The 16,767-nt window shown below is 33.1% G+C and overlaps 1 protein-coding gene across 1 annotated transcript in view; it reads left to right on the top strand.

The window, feature by feature from the left end:
- The window catches only part of BRIP1 (BRCA1 interacting DNA helicase 1), a 182,801-nt gene extending 166,389 nt beyond the window's left edge, over positions 1-16,412 (top strand). Inside the window, 4 exon segments of the mRNA XM_079131358.1 lie at positions 1,089-1,171; positions 9,479-9,808; positions 11,169-11,707; positions 11,709-16,412. Of these exon segments, the coding sequence (XP_078987484.1) occupies positions 1,089-1,171; positions 9,479-9,808; positions 11,169-11,707; positions 11,709-11,882 (1,126 nt within the window). The 3' untranslated portion in view covers positions 11,883-16,412.
- The last annotated feature ends 355 nt before the right edge of the window (positions 16,413-16,767 follow it).

The raw sequence follows: 16,767 nt of genomic DNA on the forward strand, positions 1-16,767 counted from the left end.
AAAATGGACCAATAATTCCAAAACCTTTTTCCAAAAAGAGATAGACAAATACCATAAGCACATAAAATGATGCCTGATATTTTTGGTCAGTAGGGAAATACAACTCAAATCATAATGAAATATCATTTTACACCTCCTAGGGTAGATATAATTTTTTTAAAGATGTATAATAATATCTTTTGAGGACATGGAGATTTGGGGACCTTGCTGGTAATGTAAAACTGTGCACCTGCTTTGGAAAACTGTCAGTTCCTCAAAAAGTCAGGCACGGTGGCACACACTTGTACTCCCAGCGGCTCAGGAGGCTGAGGCAGGAGTATCATGGTGTTGAACCAGACTCGGTAACTTAGTGAGGCTATATGCAACCTAGTGAAACCCTGTCTCAAAATAAAAAATAAAAAGGGCTGAGGATGTGGCTGAGTGGTTAATCACCCCTGAGTTCAATCCCTGGTACCAAAAAAAAAAAATAAAAATAGAAAAGGGAAGTCAAGACTGGTTCAGTATTTGAATTGACGACTGTAATTCAACATATAAGAGCTGAAAGAAGAAAAATTACATGGTTACATCAAATGCAATGTAGAACAATTTTTGACAAAATTAAACTTATTCATGATTTTTAAAAAAGCAACTCATCCAACTCTAAAAAAGAACAACCACATATAACCTACAGTTGTTAACAATATATAAGGTTAAAAAAAAATAGGCTGTGTGACTAAGAAGGAAGGTATTGGAAAAAGTTTTGTAGATTTCAAATTAAAATGCATATAAAGTTTTTGAATATAAGTTTCAGTAGTTGATGTAGAGTTTTATTGTTTGCAGTGCTGGTCATCAAAGCCAGAGCTTATATATCCTAAGTAAACACTCTACCACTGAGCTACATCCCAAGCCCCAGAGAATTTTTTTTTGTATACCTACTTTGGTATATTATATTGGGTAGCTTCTATAACTGTTCTCATAATAAAAAAATTGATTACAAGTGTGTATAATTGACACACCATTGATTTTCTTAGTTTTCTGACAATTCCTCTAGAAACCTGGATTTAATCTTTCATGTTATATGTATTTTATTTTCTTCCTATTTTTTGTAGGTGTATTCGACACAGAAATGATTGGGGAGCTCTTATTCTAGTGGATGACCGTTTCAGGAATAACCCAAACCGCTATATAGCTGGTAAGATTCTAAACTGGGTTCAGAGTAAAAACTACTGACAATCTTTGTTTTTTCATTGTAGTAAAAAACATTTAACATGAGATCTGCCTGTACAGTGCAATATTGTTAAGAATAAGTACAATACTTACTAGCAGATCTCTAGATCTCATATAACTGAAACTTTATACTAACTGAAAGCAGTATCCCATTTCCCACTACCCTGGCAACCACCATTGAACTTTCAGCTTTTTTGAGTTTGGTTATTTTAGATATCTCATATAAATTGAACCCTGCGATATTTGTTCTGTGACTGACTCATTTCTCTTAGCATAATGTCAAGATTCATCCTGGTCAAAGTATCTGACCAGATTTCCTTCCGTTTTAGGACTGAATAATATTTCATTGTATGTACATATATTTTCTTTATTCATCCTTTAGTAGTCTTTTAGGTTGTTTCTAACGATTGGATGTTGGGAACAATACTGCAGTGACCATAGAAGCACAGATATCTCTTTGACATATTTTTATTCTTTTGAATAAACACCAAGAATGAAATAGGTATTTACCAAGACCAGTATTATGAAGTTATTCCCCTATATTTTCTTCTAGGAGTTTAACAGTGTTGATTTATTCAGTTGTTTTTGTGTTCTCCATTTATTTCTGCTCTGATCTTTATTATTGCCTTCTTTCTGCTAGCTTTGCGTTTAATTTATTCTTTTGCTAGTTCCTTGAAGTATAGCATTGATCATTTGAGATCTTTTTTAATGCAAATGTTTATTACTATAAACTTTCCTATCAGTACTGCTTTTGGTACATCCCTTATTTTAGTGTACTGTTTTTGTTGTTGCTTTGTGTGTGTGTGTGTGTGTGTGTGTGTGTGTGTGTGTGTGTGTGCGCGCGTGCGCGCGTTTGATGGTACTAGAGATTGTACCCGTGCTAGGCAAGCATTCTACCATTGAGCTTCATCTTTAGCCCAAGATATTTTCTTATATCTCTTTTTTTTCTTCCTTAGCCTATTTATTGGTTGTTCAAGAGAGTATTGTTTTAATTTCACACACTTTGAATTATCCAGTTTTTCTTCAGCTATTTAATTCTAATTTCATTCTATTGTGGTTTTAAGAAATGGTATAATTTCAGTCTTCTAAACTTTGTTAAGATTTATTTTGTAACCAAACCTGTGATCTTTCTTGGGAAATTTTCCATGTATGCTTGAGAAAAATTTGTATTCTGCTGCTCTTGGGTGAAAGTATATATATATATGTCAGTTATATCCATTTGGTATATGGTGTTTTTAAACCAGTACAGACTGGGTGGTTCATTTCCTTATTGACCTAATGACTTTCTGTTTGGGGTATTGAAATCTTCCATTATTGCCATTTCTTCTTTCAGTCGTCAGTAGTTTCTTTAGATATTTGGGTGCTAGAAGTGCATATATGTTTATAATTGCCATATCTTCCCAGTGAAATAAAATGTTTATTATTATATAATGTCTTTTGTGATCTCTTGTGACAGATTTGTTTTCCTGCAATACTGGAGATTGAACCCAGGGCCTCGCATTCTTCCACTTAGCTACATCTGCAGCCCTTCTTATGACAGTTTCTGATTTAAAGTCTATTTTGTCTGGTAGAAGTATAACCACCCCAGATCTTTTCCATCCTTTCACTTTCAGCTTGTCTTTTTCTTTAAATCTTAAATGATTCTCATATATAGCATATATTGGATCCATTCAGCCCCTCCATGTCTTTTGATTAGATAGTGCTTTGGTATGGTCCACCCAATATTTGGTTGAAAACCTCAAACACAAGGTGATGGCATTAGGACATGGGGTCTTTGAGAGGTCATTGGTTCATGAAGGCAATACCTTCCTGAATGGAATTGTTGTCCTTCTAGGAGACACATGAGAGAGTTACTTCCTCTTTGTGAGATTAAGCAAGGTGGCCGAGGTCTGTGAACCACAAAGTAAGTGCTTATCAGACACCAGTTCTTCTGGCATCTTAATCTCGGACTTCCCAGCCTCCAGAACTGAAAAGGATAGATTTTTATTTTTAGGCCACCCACTCTATACTATTTTGTTATAGCAACCTAAGCAGAGAAAGACGGGGAGCTAATCCATTTACATTTGACATGATTATTGATAGAGAAGAATTTACTATTGCTATTTGTGCATTGCTTTTTCTGATTTATAACTTTTTTGTTCCTCTTTACCTGTCTTCTTTTGTATTTCATTGATTCTTTTGAAGTGACATACTTTGAGTTCTTTCTCATTTTCTTTTATGTACCTTCTATAAGTATTTTCTTTGTGGTTACCATGAGTCTTAGATGAAACATTTTACAGTTTTAACAACCTATTTTTAGCTGATAACTTTAATTGCATACAAAATGTTTACACTTTTATTTTCCCTCACCACACTTCATAATTAAGTCACAAATTACCCCCTTTTTATATGTGTAACGGTTAACATATTTTTATAATTAGTTTTTATACTTTTGTCTTTTAAATTCTGTACCAAAATTTAAAATGATTTATGGGACTGGTAGTATAGATCAATGGTAGGGCACTTGCCCATCTTGCATGCGGCCCTGGGTTGGGTTTGAACCCTAGTAAGAGATTTATGTATCATTCTTATAGACAACATTATCAACAAACTACACTTTCATATGCTTTTTTGTGGTTGTTTAGCAAATTTCCTTTAGCATTTCTTATGAGGCTGGTTTAGTAGTTAAGAACTCTCTCAACTTTTTTTTTTTTTTTTTGGTACCAGCAATTGAACCAGGGACACTTAACCACTGAGTCACATCCCTCAGCCCTTTTTTTTTTTTTTGTATTTTATTTAGAGACTGGGTCTCACTGAGTTTCCTAGCACCTCGCTTTTGCTGAGACTGGCTTTGAATTTGTAATCCTTCTGCCTCAGCCTCCCAAGCCTCTGGGATTACAGGCATGCATCACCATGCCTAGCCCCACTCAGCTTTTATTTGTCTGAGAAAGTCTTTATCTCTTCTTCATTTAGATGGACAGTTTTGCCTAGTATTCTTTTTTTAAAATTTGTTCTAATTACTTATACATGACTGTAAAATGCACTTTGGTACATCATACATAAATGGAGTATAATTTCTCATTCTTCTGATTGTACATGAGGTAGAATCCCACCAGTTGTATAGTCATATATGCACATAGGGTAATAATGTCTGATTCATTCTATTATCCTTCTTGCCCCAATACCTCCTTCCCTCCCTTCACCTAATCTAAAGTAACCCTATTCTTTGCTAGCACCCCCACCTCTTTTTGTGAATTAGCATCCACATATCAGAGAAAAACATTTAGCCTTTGGTTCTTTGGGATTGGCTTATTTCTCTTAGCATGATATTTTCCAGCTCCATCCATTTACAAGCAAATGCCATAATTTCATTCTACTTTACAGCTGAGTATATTCCATTGTGTATATATATACCACATTTTTCTTTATCCATTCATCTGTTGAAGGGCACCTAAGTTAGTTCCATAGTTTAGCTATTGTGAGTTGAGCTGCTCTAAACATTAATGTGGCTGCATCACTATAGTATGCTGATTTTAAGTCCTTTGAGTATAAACTGAGGAGTGGGATAGCTGGGTCAAATGGTGGTTCCATTCCAAGTTTTCTGAGGAATCTCCATACTGCTTTCCAGAGTGGCTGCACCAATTTGCATTCCCACCAGCAATGTATGAGTGTACCTTTTTCCACACATCCTCGCCAACATTTATTGTTGCTTATACTTTTGATGATTGCCATTCTGACTAGAGTGAGATGAAATCTTAGTTCATTGCATTGTGTTCATTCATTAAAAGAATAAAAAGACAAAAACTAATGACCTAACATTACATCTTAAAGCCCTAGGAAAAGAAGAATAAACCAACACCAAAAACAGTAGAAGACAGGAAATAATTAAAATCAAAGCTGAAATCAATGAAATTGAAAAAAAAACAATTCAAAAAATTAACTGAACAAAGTTTGTTCTTTGAAAAAAACAAATAAAATTGATAAATCCCTAGCCACAAAGAGAAAAGAGAGAAAACTCAAATTACTAAAGTACGTGATGAGAAAGGAAGTATCACAACCAACAGGACTGCCTAGTATTCTTTTTAATTTTTTTTCTTTTAATTGGTACCAGGGATTGAACTCGGGCACTCAACCACTGAGCCACATCCCCAGCCCTTTTTTTGTATTTTTATTTAGAGACAGTCCTCACTTGTTGTTGAATGCCTTGCTTTTGCTGAGGCTGACTTTGAACGTGAAATCCTTCTGCCTTAGCCTCCTTATCCACTGGGATTACAGGTGTACACCACTGTGCCCACCTGCCTAGTTCTCTTGACTAGCAGTTATTTACTTTTGTTTTTCTTTTCTTTCATCCCACTCCATTCTGACTTGTGAGGTTCTTTTAAGAAATCTATTTATAGTCTTACGGAAGTTCGCTTGTATGTGATCAATTTTTTTTTTTTTTTCTTCCTGCTTTTAAAAATTCTTTTTTCTTTGCCTTTGGGCAATTTTGTTATAATATATCTTAATTTGAACTTCCAGGTTCATCCTGTTTGGATTTGTTGGGTTTCTTGGATCTGGATGTCGGTCTTTCCCTTGGTTTTGGGATGGTTTGGATCTTTATTTCTGTAAATAAGCTGTCTGCTCTTTTTCTACTTCCTAGGATTTCTAGATTATATATATTGTTCTGCTTGATGGTATCCTTCAGGTTTGTTGTTTTTGTTTTTGTTTTTTTGTATTCTTTATCTGTTCCTTAATACATGTTCATTTTCTCTCCCACTTCTCTCTCTTCCCCTCTCTCTCTCCTGTGTCATTTTTCTGAGTTCATAAGCACCCTTTTGACAGTTATTTTAAGTCATTTGTCAAATGATTCATGTACCTTTATTCCTTTAGAGTTAGTTTCTAAAGATTTGTGTGGTTCTTGGATGGGGCTGTTTTACTCTTTGTGTTCTTATAGCTTTGTAATTGCATTCACACATTTGAAAGGACAGACAGCTTTGCACAGGAAAAGACCTTTACTCTTCAGGTCTACTAGGCATTCTGGGAGCTTTTCAAATCTTTTCTGTGGATCTGTCTTCTCAGGACTTGTGTGCGTACATTCCTAATTAGAAGAATTTGTCAATTTCCCTTTTCTCTTCTTTTGGATATAATCGTAATCTCTTGTATTGTGGGACCTCTTAAACATCAGCAGGCTGCCCAGCTCTTTTGTTCTCCATGGCCCCAGGCATGTAAAGTATGCCAGCTTCTGACAGTGCTCCATGGCAAAGTGAGACAGAAACCAATCCCTGGGCAGCTTATGGAAAAGCCAAAACCTTGGACACACACTCATTTTCTCTTTCTCTCTGAAGTGGCAACTGAGCTACATTAACCTCTATCTCCTGTATCATGGTTCCCCTGGAGCAGCATTATACTGCCCAGTTCTTTTGTTCTCAGTAGTTCCCAGGCATGTAGAATATGCTAGATCATGTCAGCACTTCAAGACAAGCAAGACAGAGGCAAGTCCACGCAGCCAAACTGAAAAGTCAGAACTTTGGACAGTCTTCTTTCTCTCCAGGGAGAAGCAGGAACTGGGACTTTTACTCCCAGTCATGTGGCACTGTTCCAAGAGAAAGACTGTGGTGAGAAGGTGCCACAAATTTTCCTACTTGCTTTGATGCAGCTGGTTTTGCACTAACCTAGGTTCAGGAGCTTCTTAACTGGTTTCTGGATATCTCATAAAGGGATTTGAGGCATGTATTGTTGAATCCATGTCTCCATAGAAGGAAGGTGGGTCTGAGGCTTCCTATTCTACTGTCTTAAAGTCTTTTCGTATTTAATGGCTTGCATTTTAAAAGACAAAGAATTGAACAGAAAATTTGAATTATTAGATCAAACATGGACAATTCCCACTGACTGGAAGTCTAATCTTCTAATTCTCATATGTTTATAAAAATTCTATGTAAACGAGAATTTTAGTTACCAACAAAGATTAAATCAACTAGGATTCTTCACTTTCATAGAAGATGAGATATAATTCAGTAATTTGCATTTTTTATAATATGCTTTATTTACCATTGTCAGAGTAAAAGCTCTTCCACAGAAATGAATTTTCCAAGAAATACTGTTTTTGCATTTAGATAAGCAAGTGTGTTGCTTTTGACTATTTACATTTCTCTTTTATTTTGGGTTATATTAAAATTTGTTGTTTATTTGCTGCTTTAGAGATGCTTCAGTTGTTTTCAAATTTATGTTAGTCAAATTTCTGGAAGGAAATAAAGCACCACTGAATGGGACAAGATCAAGTAGAGGGTCATTTGTTCCCACCCAAATCGATAAATATATGCCTCTGGTATTAATACAGCAATGACATCCTGCTTCAGAAGCTAATATTAGGAATTCACTCATTTTCAAAGAGTTGTGGGGTATACTTGCATCTTTATGCTAAAAATTTCAATATGCCATAATAAAGACATGCTAAATTCTTATTTTGTTTCATATTACCTGTCTGTGGGCATGGTCTTTAACTCTTCCATCTTAGAGTCTAACTACCATAATTTTACTTGATATTAAAAAGTAATCAAGATTAAAGTAGAAAATACTGCTTTCTTAGTTTTTCTTTTCTTGACTTTCTTTCCATATAAAACAAGCAGTAGTTTAGATTAAATAGTAACCAAAAGTAAAGGTGCTAAGTCCTGGTGTTAGTCAGCAGGTGGAGCTCAGATCCTTTCAAGTTTTCAGTAGCAAGTAATGTCATCTTATACTGAAAAGGCTTTCTTTGATTGCAAAAAGGTCAAAATGAAGAGACAACTATATAATGCTAAAATTTTTAATTTTGGAGAATTTCATTTTTATTTGTTCTAATCATCTTTCCCAGGCAAACAAAGAAATGTGGGGAAAGTACTTGTTTAATTTTTTTTTTTAATTTTAAAATCTAGAACCTAAACTTTTACTTCATAGTTCAGAATTGTTTCAAGATTCTTAGAATTATCTATTTCCTGTTATTTCTGGATGGTTTTTATTTTCTTTTTCTGACATAAATTGTAAAATGTTTTCCTGGTAATATTAGAACAACACCACACAAATTCATTTTGATGACTACGTTTTGTTTAAATTCAATTTGCACAAATAGTTGACAGAAAAGCTCCCATTTAAAAAAAAATTAAAGGAATGTTTTTGAAATGGAAGTATAATAATTCAGGTTACTTGAAGCCCTGTTTTATCTTTCTCTGAACTTATTAATACCATAGTGACTTTTAAAACTAATTGCTCCAAGATGCTAGTTTTAGTAACATTAGCCAGGGAATATTTCTTTTATAAAAATCCAGATTATTTTTGTTTTATTATGAAGTAAGCCATATTACAAAACACTTTATACTCTGAATATGATTAATTTTTATGTAGTTTTCATAAGTCACAGGTCAAATCATATCCTGTACATTGATTATTTATATATTTTTAAAATTATTTAATAAAAATTCAGATTAGATTTGACTTGCCCATAAGAGAATTATTTCTTTCACCTCTACAATAGTTTAAGACATATTTGGAATTGGTGAAGGAGGGAATCAAGAAAACCTTTCAGATTAGAATTACTAATTTATTTTTAGAAATGGAGCATTTAGAATGTTGGAATGGAGGATTGTATTGTTTACAACTTCTAGGTTCCCTGTGAGAAAAGAAGGCATTTTTTTGGGAGGAATTATGATGTGATTAAATTTGCTTTATTCCCTAGATGTGATTAAATTTACCTTATTCCAGTGCACTGGAATCCTTGGCTGAATTTTCCAAAAAGTACCAAAAAGTCAATGATATATCCAAAAATATTCTCAAACAAGGGAATAAGGACATATCCTAACAACATGGTACCACTTAAGATTTTTCAACTTCACGGTAGCAAAAGAGATGTACATTCAGCAGAAACCATCTTTACTTTTGAATTTTGATCTTTTTCTAACAAATGATACATGGTATAATTCTCCTTGTGAAGCTGGGCAGTAGCAGTGAGCTGCAGCTCCTAGTTAGCCAGAGTGACCATGCTGGTAAACAACTGGTACTCCATAGTACATACTCTGTTGCTCAGCTGTGATGTTGGATAGGTTAGGTGCATGAAGTGCTGCTTCGATTTACAGTAGCTTCAGCTTAATGGTGGGTTTTCCAAGATATAACCCCATTTAAGTCATGTGCATATTGTACATATTAAGTAAAATTGTAGGGAAAAATACTGAAAATCAGTATGAACATTAAAATGCAAATTAGTTTACTTCATTAGAAAAAGTTAAGTTTTATATTAATACATAATATCTTACACATACCCCCCCCGGGTTTACTTTTTCTTTAGGACTTTCTAAATGGGTAAGGCAGCAGATTAAGCACCATTCAACTTTTGAAAGTGCACTGGAATCCTTGGCTGAATTTTCCAAAAAGCACCAAAAAGTCATTGAAATATCCAAAAAGGACCGAAGGTATATACCAGACAGTGAATCTACTCTCGAAGAGGTCTGTTTAGAGAATGATAGCCCTACTTATTTACTGGATACATCAAGTTATCTACCACCAGAAAATTCTACAAAAGGTGAAGCAGAAATGAGTGACCAAGAACTACAGTGTCCTAAAATGATTGCTAAAAACCCATCTCTATCAAGCGACATCATCTCCAGAAAAGAGAAAAGTATGAAAAGTTCTGCCCATTTATATTTGATAAAGAAGTCTTTCATGATAGAGAAATGATATTTATTTTGGGATAGATTTATTTTCCTAAATATGTGGATTTATAATAGAAATTGTTATCATAAAATAGTGAGACAATACAGTGGACTAGACTCGGGGAAAGACCTTTGTCAGGGCACCAGACCATGCTTTTTGCTTTTCTGTTATCTAACTTTGCTTCTTACTAGTTTTGTGATCATTAGTAAGCCACTTAACCTTTTGGAGTTATAAAAGAAAAAATATATACTACCTAGCTGCCCCTCCAGGTTGGGTTATAAAGGTCAAATAAGATATTTATCACAGCATTGGAAAGTATTGTACAGAAGATAGGTGTTATTTTTATAAAGGTTATGTAAAATTGGTCTAATTTGGAGATGCTTCTTATATGAACCTCCTTGTTTTATTCCATATGATAAAAATAAATACTTTAGAGTATATTAGAAATAATGGTCTGTATCAGAGATTAGTAAACAGTGGTGGGTGGACCAAATTCAACCTACTGTGTTTTTGTAAATCAGTTTAACAGAACTCAGTCACACCCATTCATTTACATATTGCAAACAACAGCAAAATTGAATAGCTGTACGTATTGCACTAGAGTAGCACAATTGAGTAATTGGAACAGTGTAACCTGCAAAGCCTAAAATATTTGCTATCTGGCCTGTTAATAGAAAAAGTTTGGCAATTCTGGTTATTGGATATAAATTTAAGTTTTTTATTCATACAGCATTGTAACTTAACATATGCACTTTTAAACATTTATTTTATGGTATATACTTCTAAATAAATGTCAGAATGAATTCAAGATTATTGTACTGGTAATCAGGAAACCTAGGGTCTAGTACTGGTTTTAACTACCAACCATTTTTATAACTTTGAGCAAATAATAATAGTCTTGTGCTTGTTAGTTTCCTTATTTGTTATATAAGGAATTAATCCAGGGCAGTTTTTCTCAATCACTGGTTAGTGAATTTTCAAGGCAAATTTTTATAGCTTGTTCCCTCCATTACTGAGCCCTCTTCCTTTCCTCTTTACCCCTCTTTTGCTCATCCAGTATTGAGGTCCCTGGTGAGGTCCCTGTTTGATAGTTTAGCAGACAGCATTATAACTTGGGCTAGGAAACAATGAGATCTGATATTCCTCTCAGAGTTAAAATTCTCTTCTTTAAGTTCCAAGATGAAAGTATAGTATTACTGATCATGGGCTCTAAATTATGTATTCTATATAGTTGTTTAAACATTCCTAATTTAAGAAATACTTTTAACAATTATTATGTTAGCTAGGAGCAGAAAGTTAAAGTTTTTAAATTTTTGTATTTCTAGATGATCCCGCATTTTTGGAAGAGTCTGTCCAAGCAGTGAAAGCAGAAAAAATTGTGATTTCCAGATCCTCAAGCCCAACTTTCAGCAAACAAACAAAGGAAGTTAACTGGTCTAGCTTTAATTCTTTAGGACAGTACTTTACTGGCAAGATGCAGACTGTTAAACCCCAGTTCAGTACATCAGAGAATTGTGCCTCTAGTTCTCCCACTTTCAAAGGAGAAAAAAAGGAAAGTAAAACTGCTTTGCCACTCCCCGATAAATGTGACTTCTCAAATATAACAGTAAACACGTCATTTGGGCTGTGCCCTCAGTCAGAAAACATTATTTCATCAGTAAAGCTTGATACTACTCTTTCTAAGAAAGATCATTCAAAACAATTGATCTGCTTTGAAGAAGCCCCAGCTCCAGATTTTGAACTGTCTCAAATAAGTAAAGAAACTAAACATTCCAGTTTAAATACAACTTTTGAAACAGAAGTAGAAGATGAGTCTATCTATTTTACACCTGAACTTTATGATTCTGTAGAAACAGATGAAGAAGAAAGAAAATAAGCTAATTAAAACTGATGGATTCAGTAATAATTCAAACTGCATTTTAACTGAAGACTTTTTTGAAATTAGAACTATCAAAGAAGTGAATTCAGTCAGAGATGAGAAAGCTGAGGACTACATAGAAACAAAGTTCAATAGAATTACACATATTGTAGAGAATTAAATTGATGACATGGATGATAATGTAAAAACCTGTATACGTGAATTGGAGCTGGGAAAAACTCGTAAAATAGATAAAAAGAACTTTAAGTAATAGGCATATTCTCTTATGTTAAGTAATAATACTTCTCGGTAAGCTATAAAAATATGCTGTCATGTTTTGTTAAATCCTGTTGTAATGAGTAATTTATACATAGGGTAAATGGTCTTGCTTTAAATTTTTTAGGTTTTTCCACTTCCATTCATTGTCATGAGAGTTTTAAATCTATTTTATGTTCGGAAATGTAAGTTTTACTATTCTCAAATTTTGATAAAGTGATTCATACAAAATTTATTCCTCAAATAAGTCTTACTTAGCTAAATGTAATTTAAAATTAATCAATCTGAAAGATACAGTTTCCTAGGGCACCTTCAATTTCACATTGTTTGTATTTTGTAGTCCCCTTCATTTGTTTTCACACTGATACATAAAGATTAGTAGCAGTTGAATTATATCTCAGCTATATTTCACTATAGATTCTACTTCCAATTGGTCTGAACTTTTTCTTAGATATCAAAATTTGTCTTGAAAAATATATTCCCTTACTAAACTGCCAAGTCAGAAAAATTAAGGAAGGAAACAACATGCTTTCTCTATCACCAGTACTGGCGATTGAAACTAGGAACCTCTACTACAGGGCTATCTACATCCCTAGCCCTTTTTAACTTTATTTTCAGACCTAGTCTTGCTAGGTTGCCCATGCTGACCTCCAACTTGTGATCCTCCTGCCTCAGCCTCCCAAGTAGCTGAGATTACAGGTGTGTACCATTGCACCTAGCAACAATATGCGTTCTTTTTTTTTTTTAATTCTTCATCTTCCCTTACCTCCCCCATTATTATTCATACCCAGTCTTTTAATCTGTAATATGCATTCTCAATTGACATTGTCTTACCTTTCATTTGATAAAACTAAAATCAAACATCATAAACAAAATTCTATCAAGTTATAAAAGACCAAATGAAATATTCCACATGTTTGATTCTTAATTATTTAACTTCACAATCATTGTAGGGAAAAGTGATATAAGATCCCTAGCTCTGAGGTGGGAGGAGTAGTATGTTCTAGTATAACTTTAATTATGCAACTTTTATAAAGATAGAAAACAAGATATAAATAAGCAAACCCATATATATACTACAGTTGAAATATGTTTCCCTTGAGGACACTAATCCTTTCTGTAAATTTTGAGTGTGTTTATGCTTTAGTGAATGAAGTTGTATATCTGATCAAAACGGTTATAAAAGATGCTCTTCTTGACAGGCATGGTGGTACATGCCTGTAATCCAAGCTATTTAGGAGGTTAAGGCAGAAGGATCGCAAGTTCAAAGCCAGCTTTGTCAACTTAGCAAGACCTGTCCCAGAAAGGGTGGAGAGGGGACTAGGGATGAAACTTGGTGGTAGAGTGACCCTGAGTTCAATCCTCAGTACCACAAAAGTGGGGGGAATGCTCATTTCTGACTCATTCCAAAAATATATCCACTGATCTTTTTCTAAGAAATATCTGTTAGTCAGTGGGCAATTTAGACTTCTTGTGAGTGACTTGAATTGAAATTGTTTTGTTTGCTCCTGGTGATAGAACACAGGGCCTTGCATATGCTAAGCAAGCCCTCTACATTCCCAGCCTAAACTGAAATTTTATGAGTTGTGCAAGTAGTACATAGAGCATGTTATTAAGTCAGAATTCCTAGTAGTCAGACATTTTTTACATTCATTTAGAGAAATAAATAACTACATATACACACATTTTGCTTTCATTTTTATAACTTTTTATTTAATACAGTTCATCTGCTTTTATAACATTGAATATTGCAACCCTAAGAACAGTTAAGATAAATTTAAATTGACAGTTTGTCAGTTAAAGAATTTACCTCTAGATTGGGATATATTAGATCCTGATACTAGATTCCTAGTATTATATATTTTTCTTAGTTGTTCAGTAGGTAGTAAGTACCAAACACTAGATTAGAACATAATTTCTACATTGTTTTAAAAGAGTGAAACCATTACTCCCCTATGGTATTGATCTTAAACTACAGATAAGGGTAATATGGTAGTGGAAAGAGTACCAAGTGGAAGATAAGAGACTTGGACTCTATTCCTTGCCCAGGCTTTAATTTGCTAAGTCATATTGGCAGTACCATGTCTTGCATAGAATTAATTTTATCTATGTAAACTACTGGCCATTGTAGAATAGAAGACAGACTATTTTTATTACTTATAACACATTTTTTTAAAAGAGGTTTATGTCATTGTTATGTTAAAACATATAAAAGCATTTACAAGTACTTGGCAGGCCACCAATTAATTATTAGTTAGCAGTTAATTATTAGTAAGTAATCAATCATGTATGTGGTATACACTCTTGCTTTATATAATGCTTTTCCTAACTGTAGATTAATGGATATAATATAGATCATCTGACAATGAAGAACTGTTCTATAGGAAAAGGAAAAATTATTTGGTTTATTTTTTAAGCTTTTTGAGGTATATGTTAGAAATTGTTTTATCAGATAATTTGTCTTACATATTCAATGCATATAAAATAATATTGAATTTATTCAAGGGCTAAAAATATATTTAGCATACAGGTCATGAACCATGAAAACCATGCAAACCAGTTGCAGTAAGGGCTTTATTTAAGGAAGAAAGTTACAATGTAAAAGAGTAGATATTTCATGACCTGATTTTAGATGAATCATTTAAAACTGCATAGAATTGTGTTGAAAATTTATGAGAATTCTTACTATGCTCCTACTATGCATTTTATTTTTACATGGTTTTAAGTTTGGCGTTGCTTCTATGTTCACTTAAGGCTTTGTTTATTCTTATGATCTTTCTATTCAAAACATTAATTTTAAAAAAAGAATATTCCCATATTATTTTTCTGCAATGGGACTTTGTCATGTTATTATTTTTCTATAATAAAACACACTCAAAATATTTAATTCTTTAGAACTGCTCATAAAACTTCTTCATGAAATCAAAGTGATTGTTGTAAAATCACTTGGAAGACTGGTTATTGTAGTCATCTGTAAGTGATGCCATTCTTTTTATATTTGATTACCACACAGCTATTCTCATTTACACTCTTTTTAATCTCATATTTCTCAGTGCACCACATAAGAGTTTACTTCAACTTTTATAAATTCTTGTTATATTTCTTTTTCCAAACAAAATGATGTCAATCATTTGTAAAGATAGTATTAATAATGAAATTTTTTGTAATCAAAAAAAATTTAAGACCACATCAGGCAATTGATGTCTAAGGAAGCTAAAACCTTAATGTGAAATATCTGTGCAGCTATGAAACATAAAGAACATCACTTCAGGAAATGGAAATTTAGAAAAGTGACCAAGGCTTATGATTCCCTAGCCCTAAAAGATTTTCATGTCTCAAAAAAAAAAAAAATTTTTGTTCATAAGGTTTCATTTGATGGAACCATTAGCTGCCTGACTTCCTGTACTCCACAATGGAGCCTTGTTATAATATCCATGGGATCTGGGCCAGTGGATCACCTTATTGGTAAGACCACCTTATAATGAGGTGCTTTCAGTAACTAAACCTCTTGGGCTAAGGCCAAAATAACCCATCTTATACCAAATTTCACTCTGTAATAAACAAGTTTCAATGTATTGAAAAGAAAACAAAAGCCATATGAAACTTACTGTTCCCAGAAATTAAACTTTAAAAAGCTAATGGTAAGTACTGATTAAAAGAATCACTGGTTAACAATTTATAATTGGGGAGGTTTTTTTAGTGCTTCTTTTTATAGTACTTTTTTTTTTTTTTTTTTTGGCTTAGTCTTCCTTTCTTAAGGAATTTATATAATTTTGATTTTCCCAAAAATTTAATGATTTCACTTTAAAATATTCTATATCAGTATTTACATATCTTGGAGCTGGAGGCGTAGCTTAACGGTAGGACACATGCTTAGCATGTGTGAGGCCCTGGGTTCAACCCGAGCAATAATATATGTACATATTTATTTATTTTTACAGAACTGAATATTAAAGTAATCTGGCTCCTTGCTATTATAAAATACCATATTGTACAAGTGGCATATTTATGTGAACTAGGTACCATCATTGTTAATATATGATTTATATATAATTGAAAAGTTTTAACAGTTTATTAAGCACTGCTTTGATGTTACTTGGGATGGAGTATTGTCTTGGTATATTTCCCTTTTTTTCCCAACTGATGATACTATGTTTATATTTAAATGTTGGCAATCCATTTGAACATTAAACTTTTTTATCCATTGTAAAAGGACCCAAGTAACCTGACTTAGCAACCAGGATTTTATTGTATTGTTTTGGAGCTAAATTATTAGCTAAAGCAGGAGGAAGTAGGAACTATAAAAGCTTATTTTGCACCATCCTTAATAACAATTTGGAGATAAAGCATAACCATAAACTAAGCAATTATTTGTAATATAGGTTTACCAAAATACAAATTAAAATGAATTATAACAAAAGAGTGGTATGTTAATATTTACATTTTTCATTCTTTAAAGTTAATGACTTTCAAAGAACTAGCAAATTTGTTAGAATTTGGTCCATGTGTTGAAAAGCACTTTCACCTTTATATTTTTAAAAAGGTCTATATAATTCATTTTTTACTAGTAAGACCTCAATATTATAACAATTTATTTCCATTTTTATACCTCACATTTTTCTATCTTAAAATATGTGCATATTGCAAACAAAAATGATATCAAGTGATCATTGACATCCATGAATTTCAGTAAGAATATTTTATGTAAGATCCAAAAGGAAAGGAATTTTTTTTTTCTGGTCTGAGTTTGTTGTTGCTGTTCTCCCAACATTGTATTTGCTGACTAAATT

The sequence above is a fragment of the Sciurus vulgaris genome (genome assembly GCF_902686455.1).
Source record: "Sciurus vulgaris genome assembly, chromosome: 3".
Taxonomy (NCBI): Eukaryota; Metazoa; Chordata; class Mammalia; order Rodentia; family Sciuridae; genus Sciurus; species Sciurus vulgaris.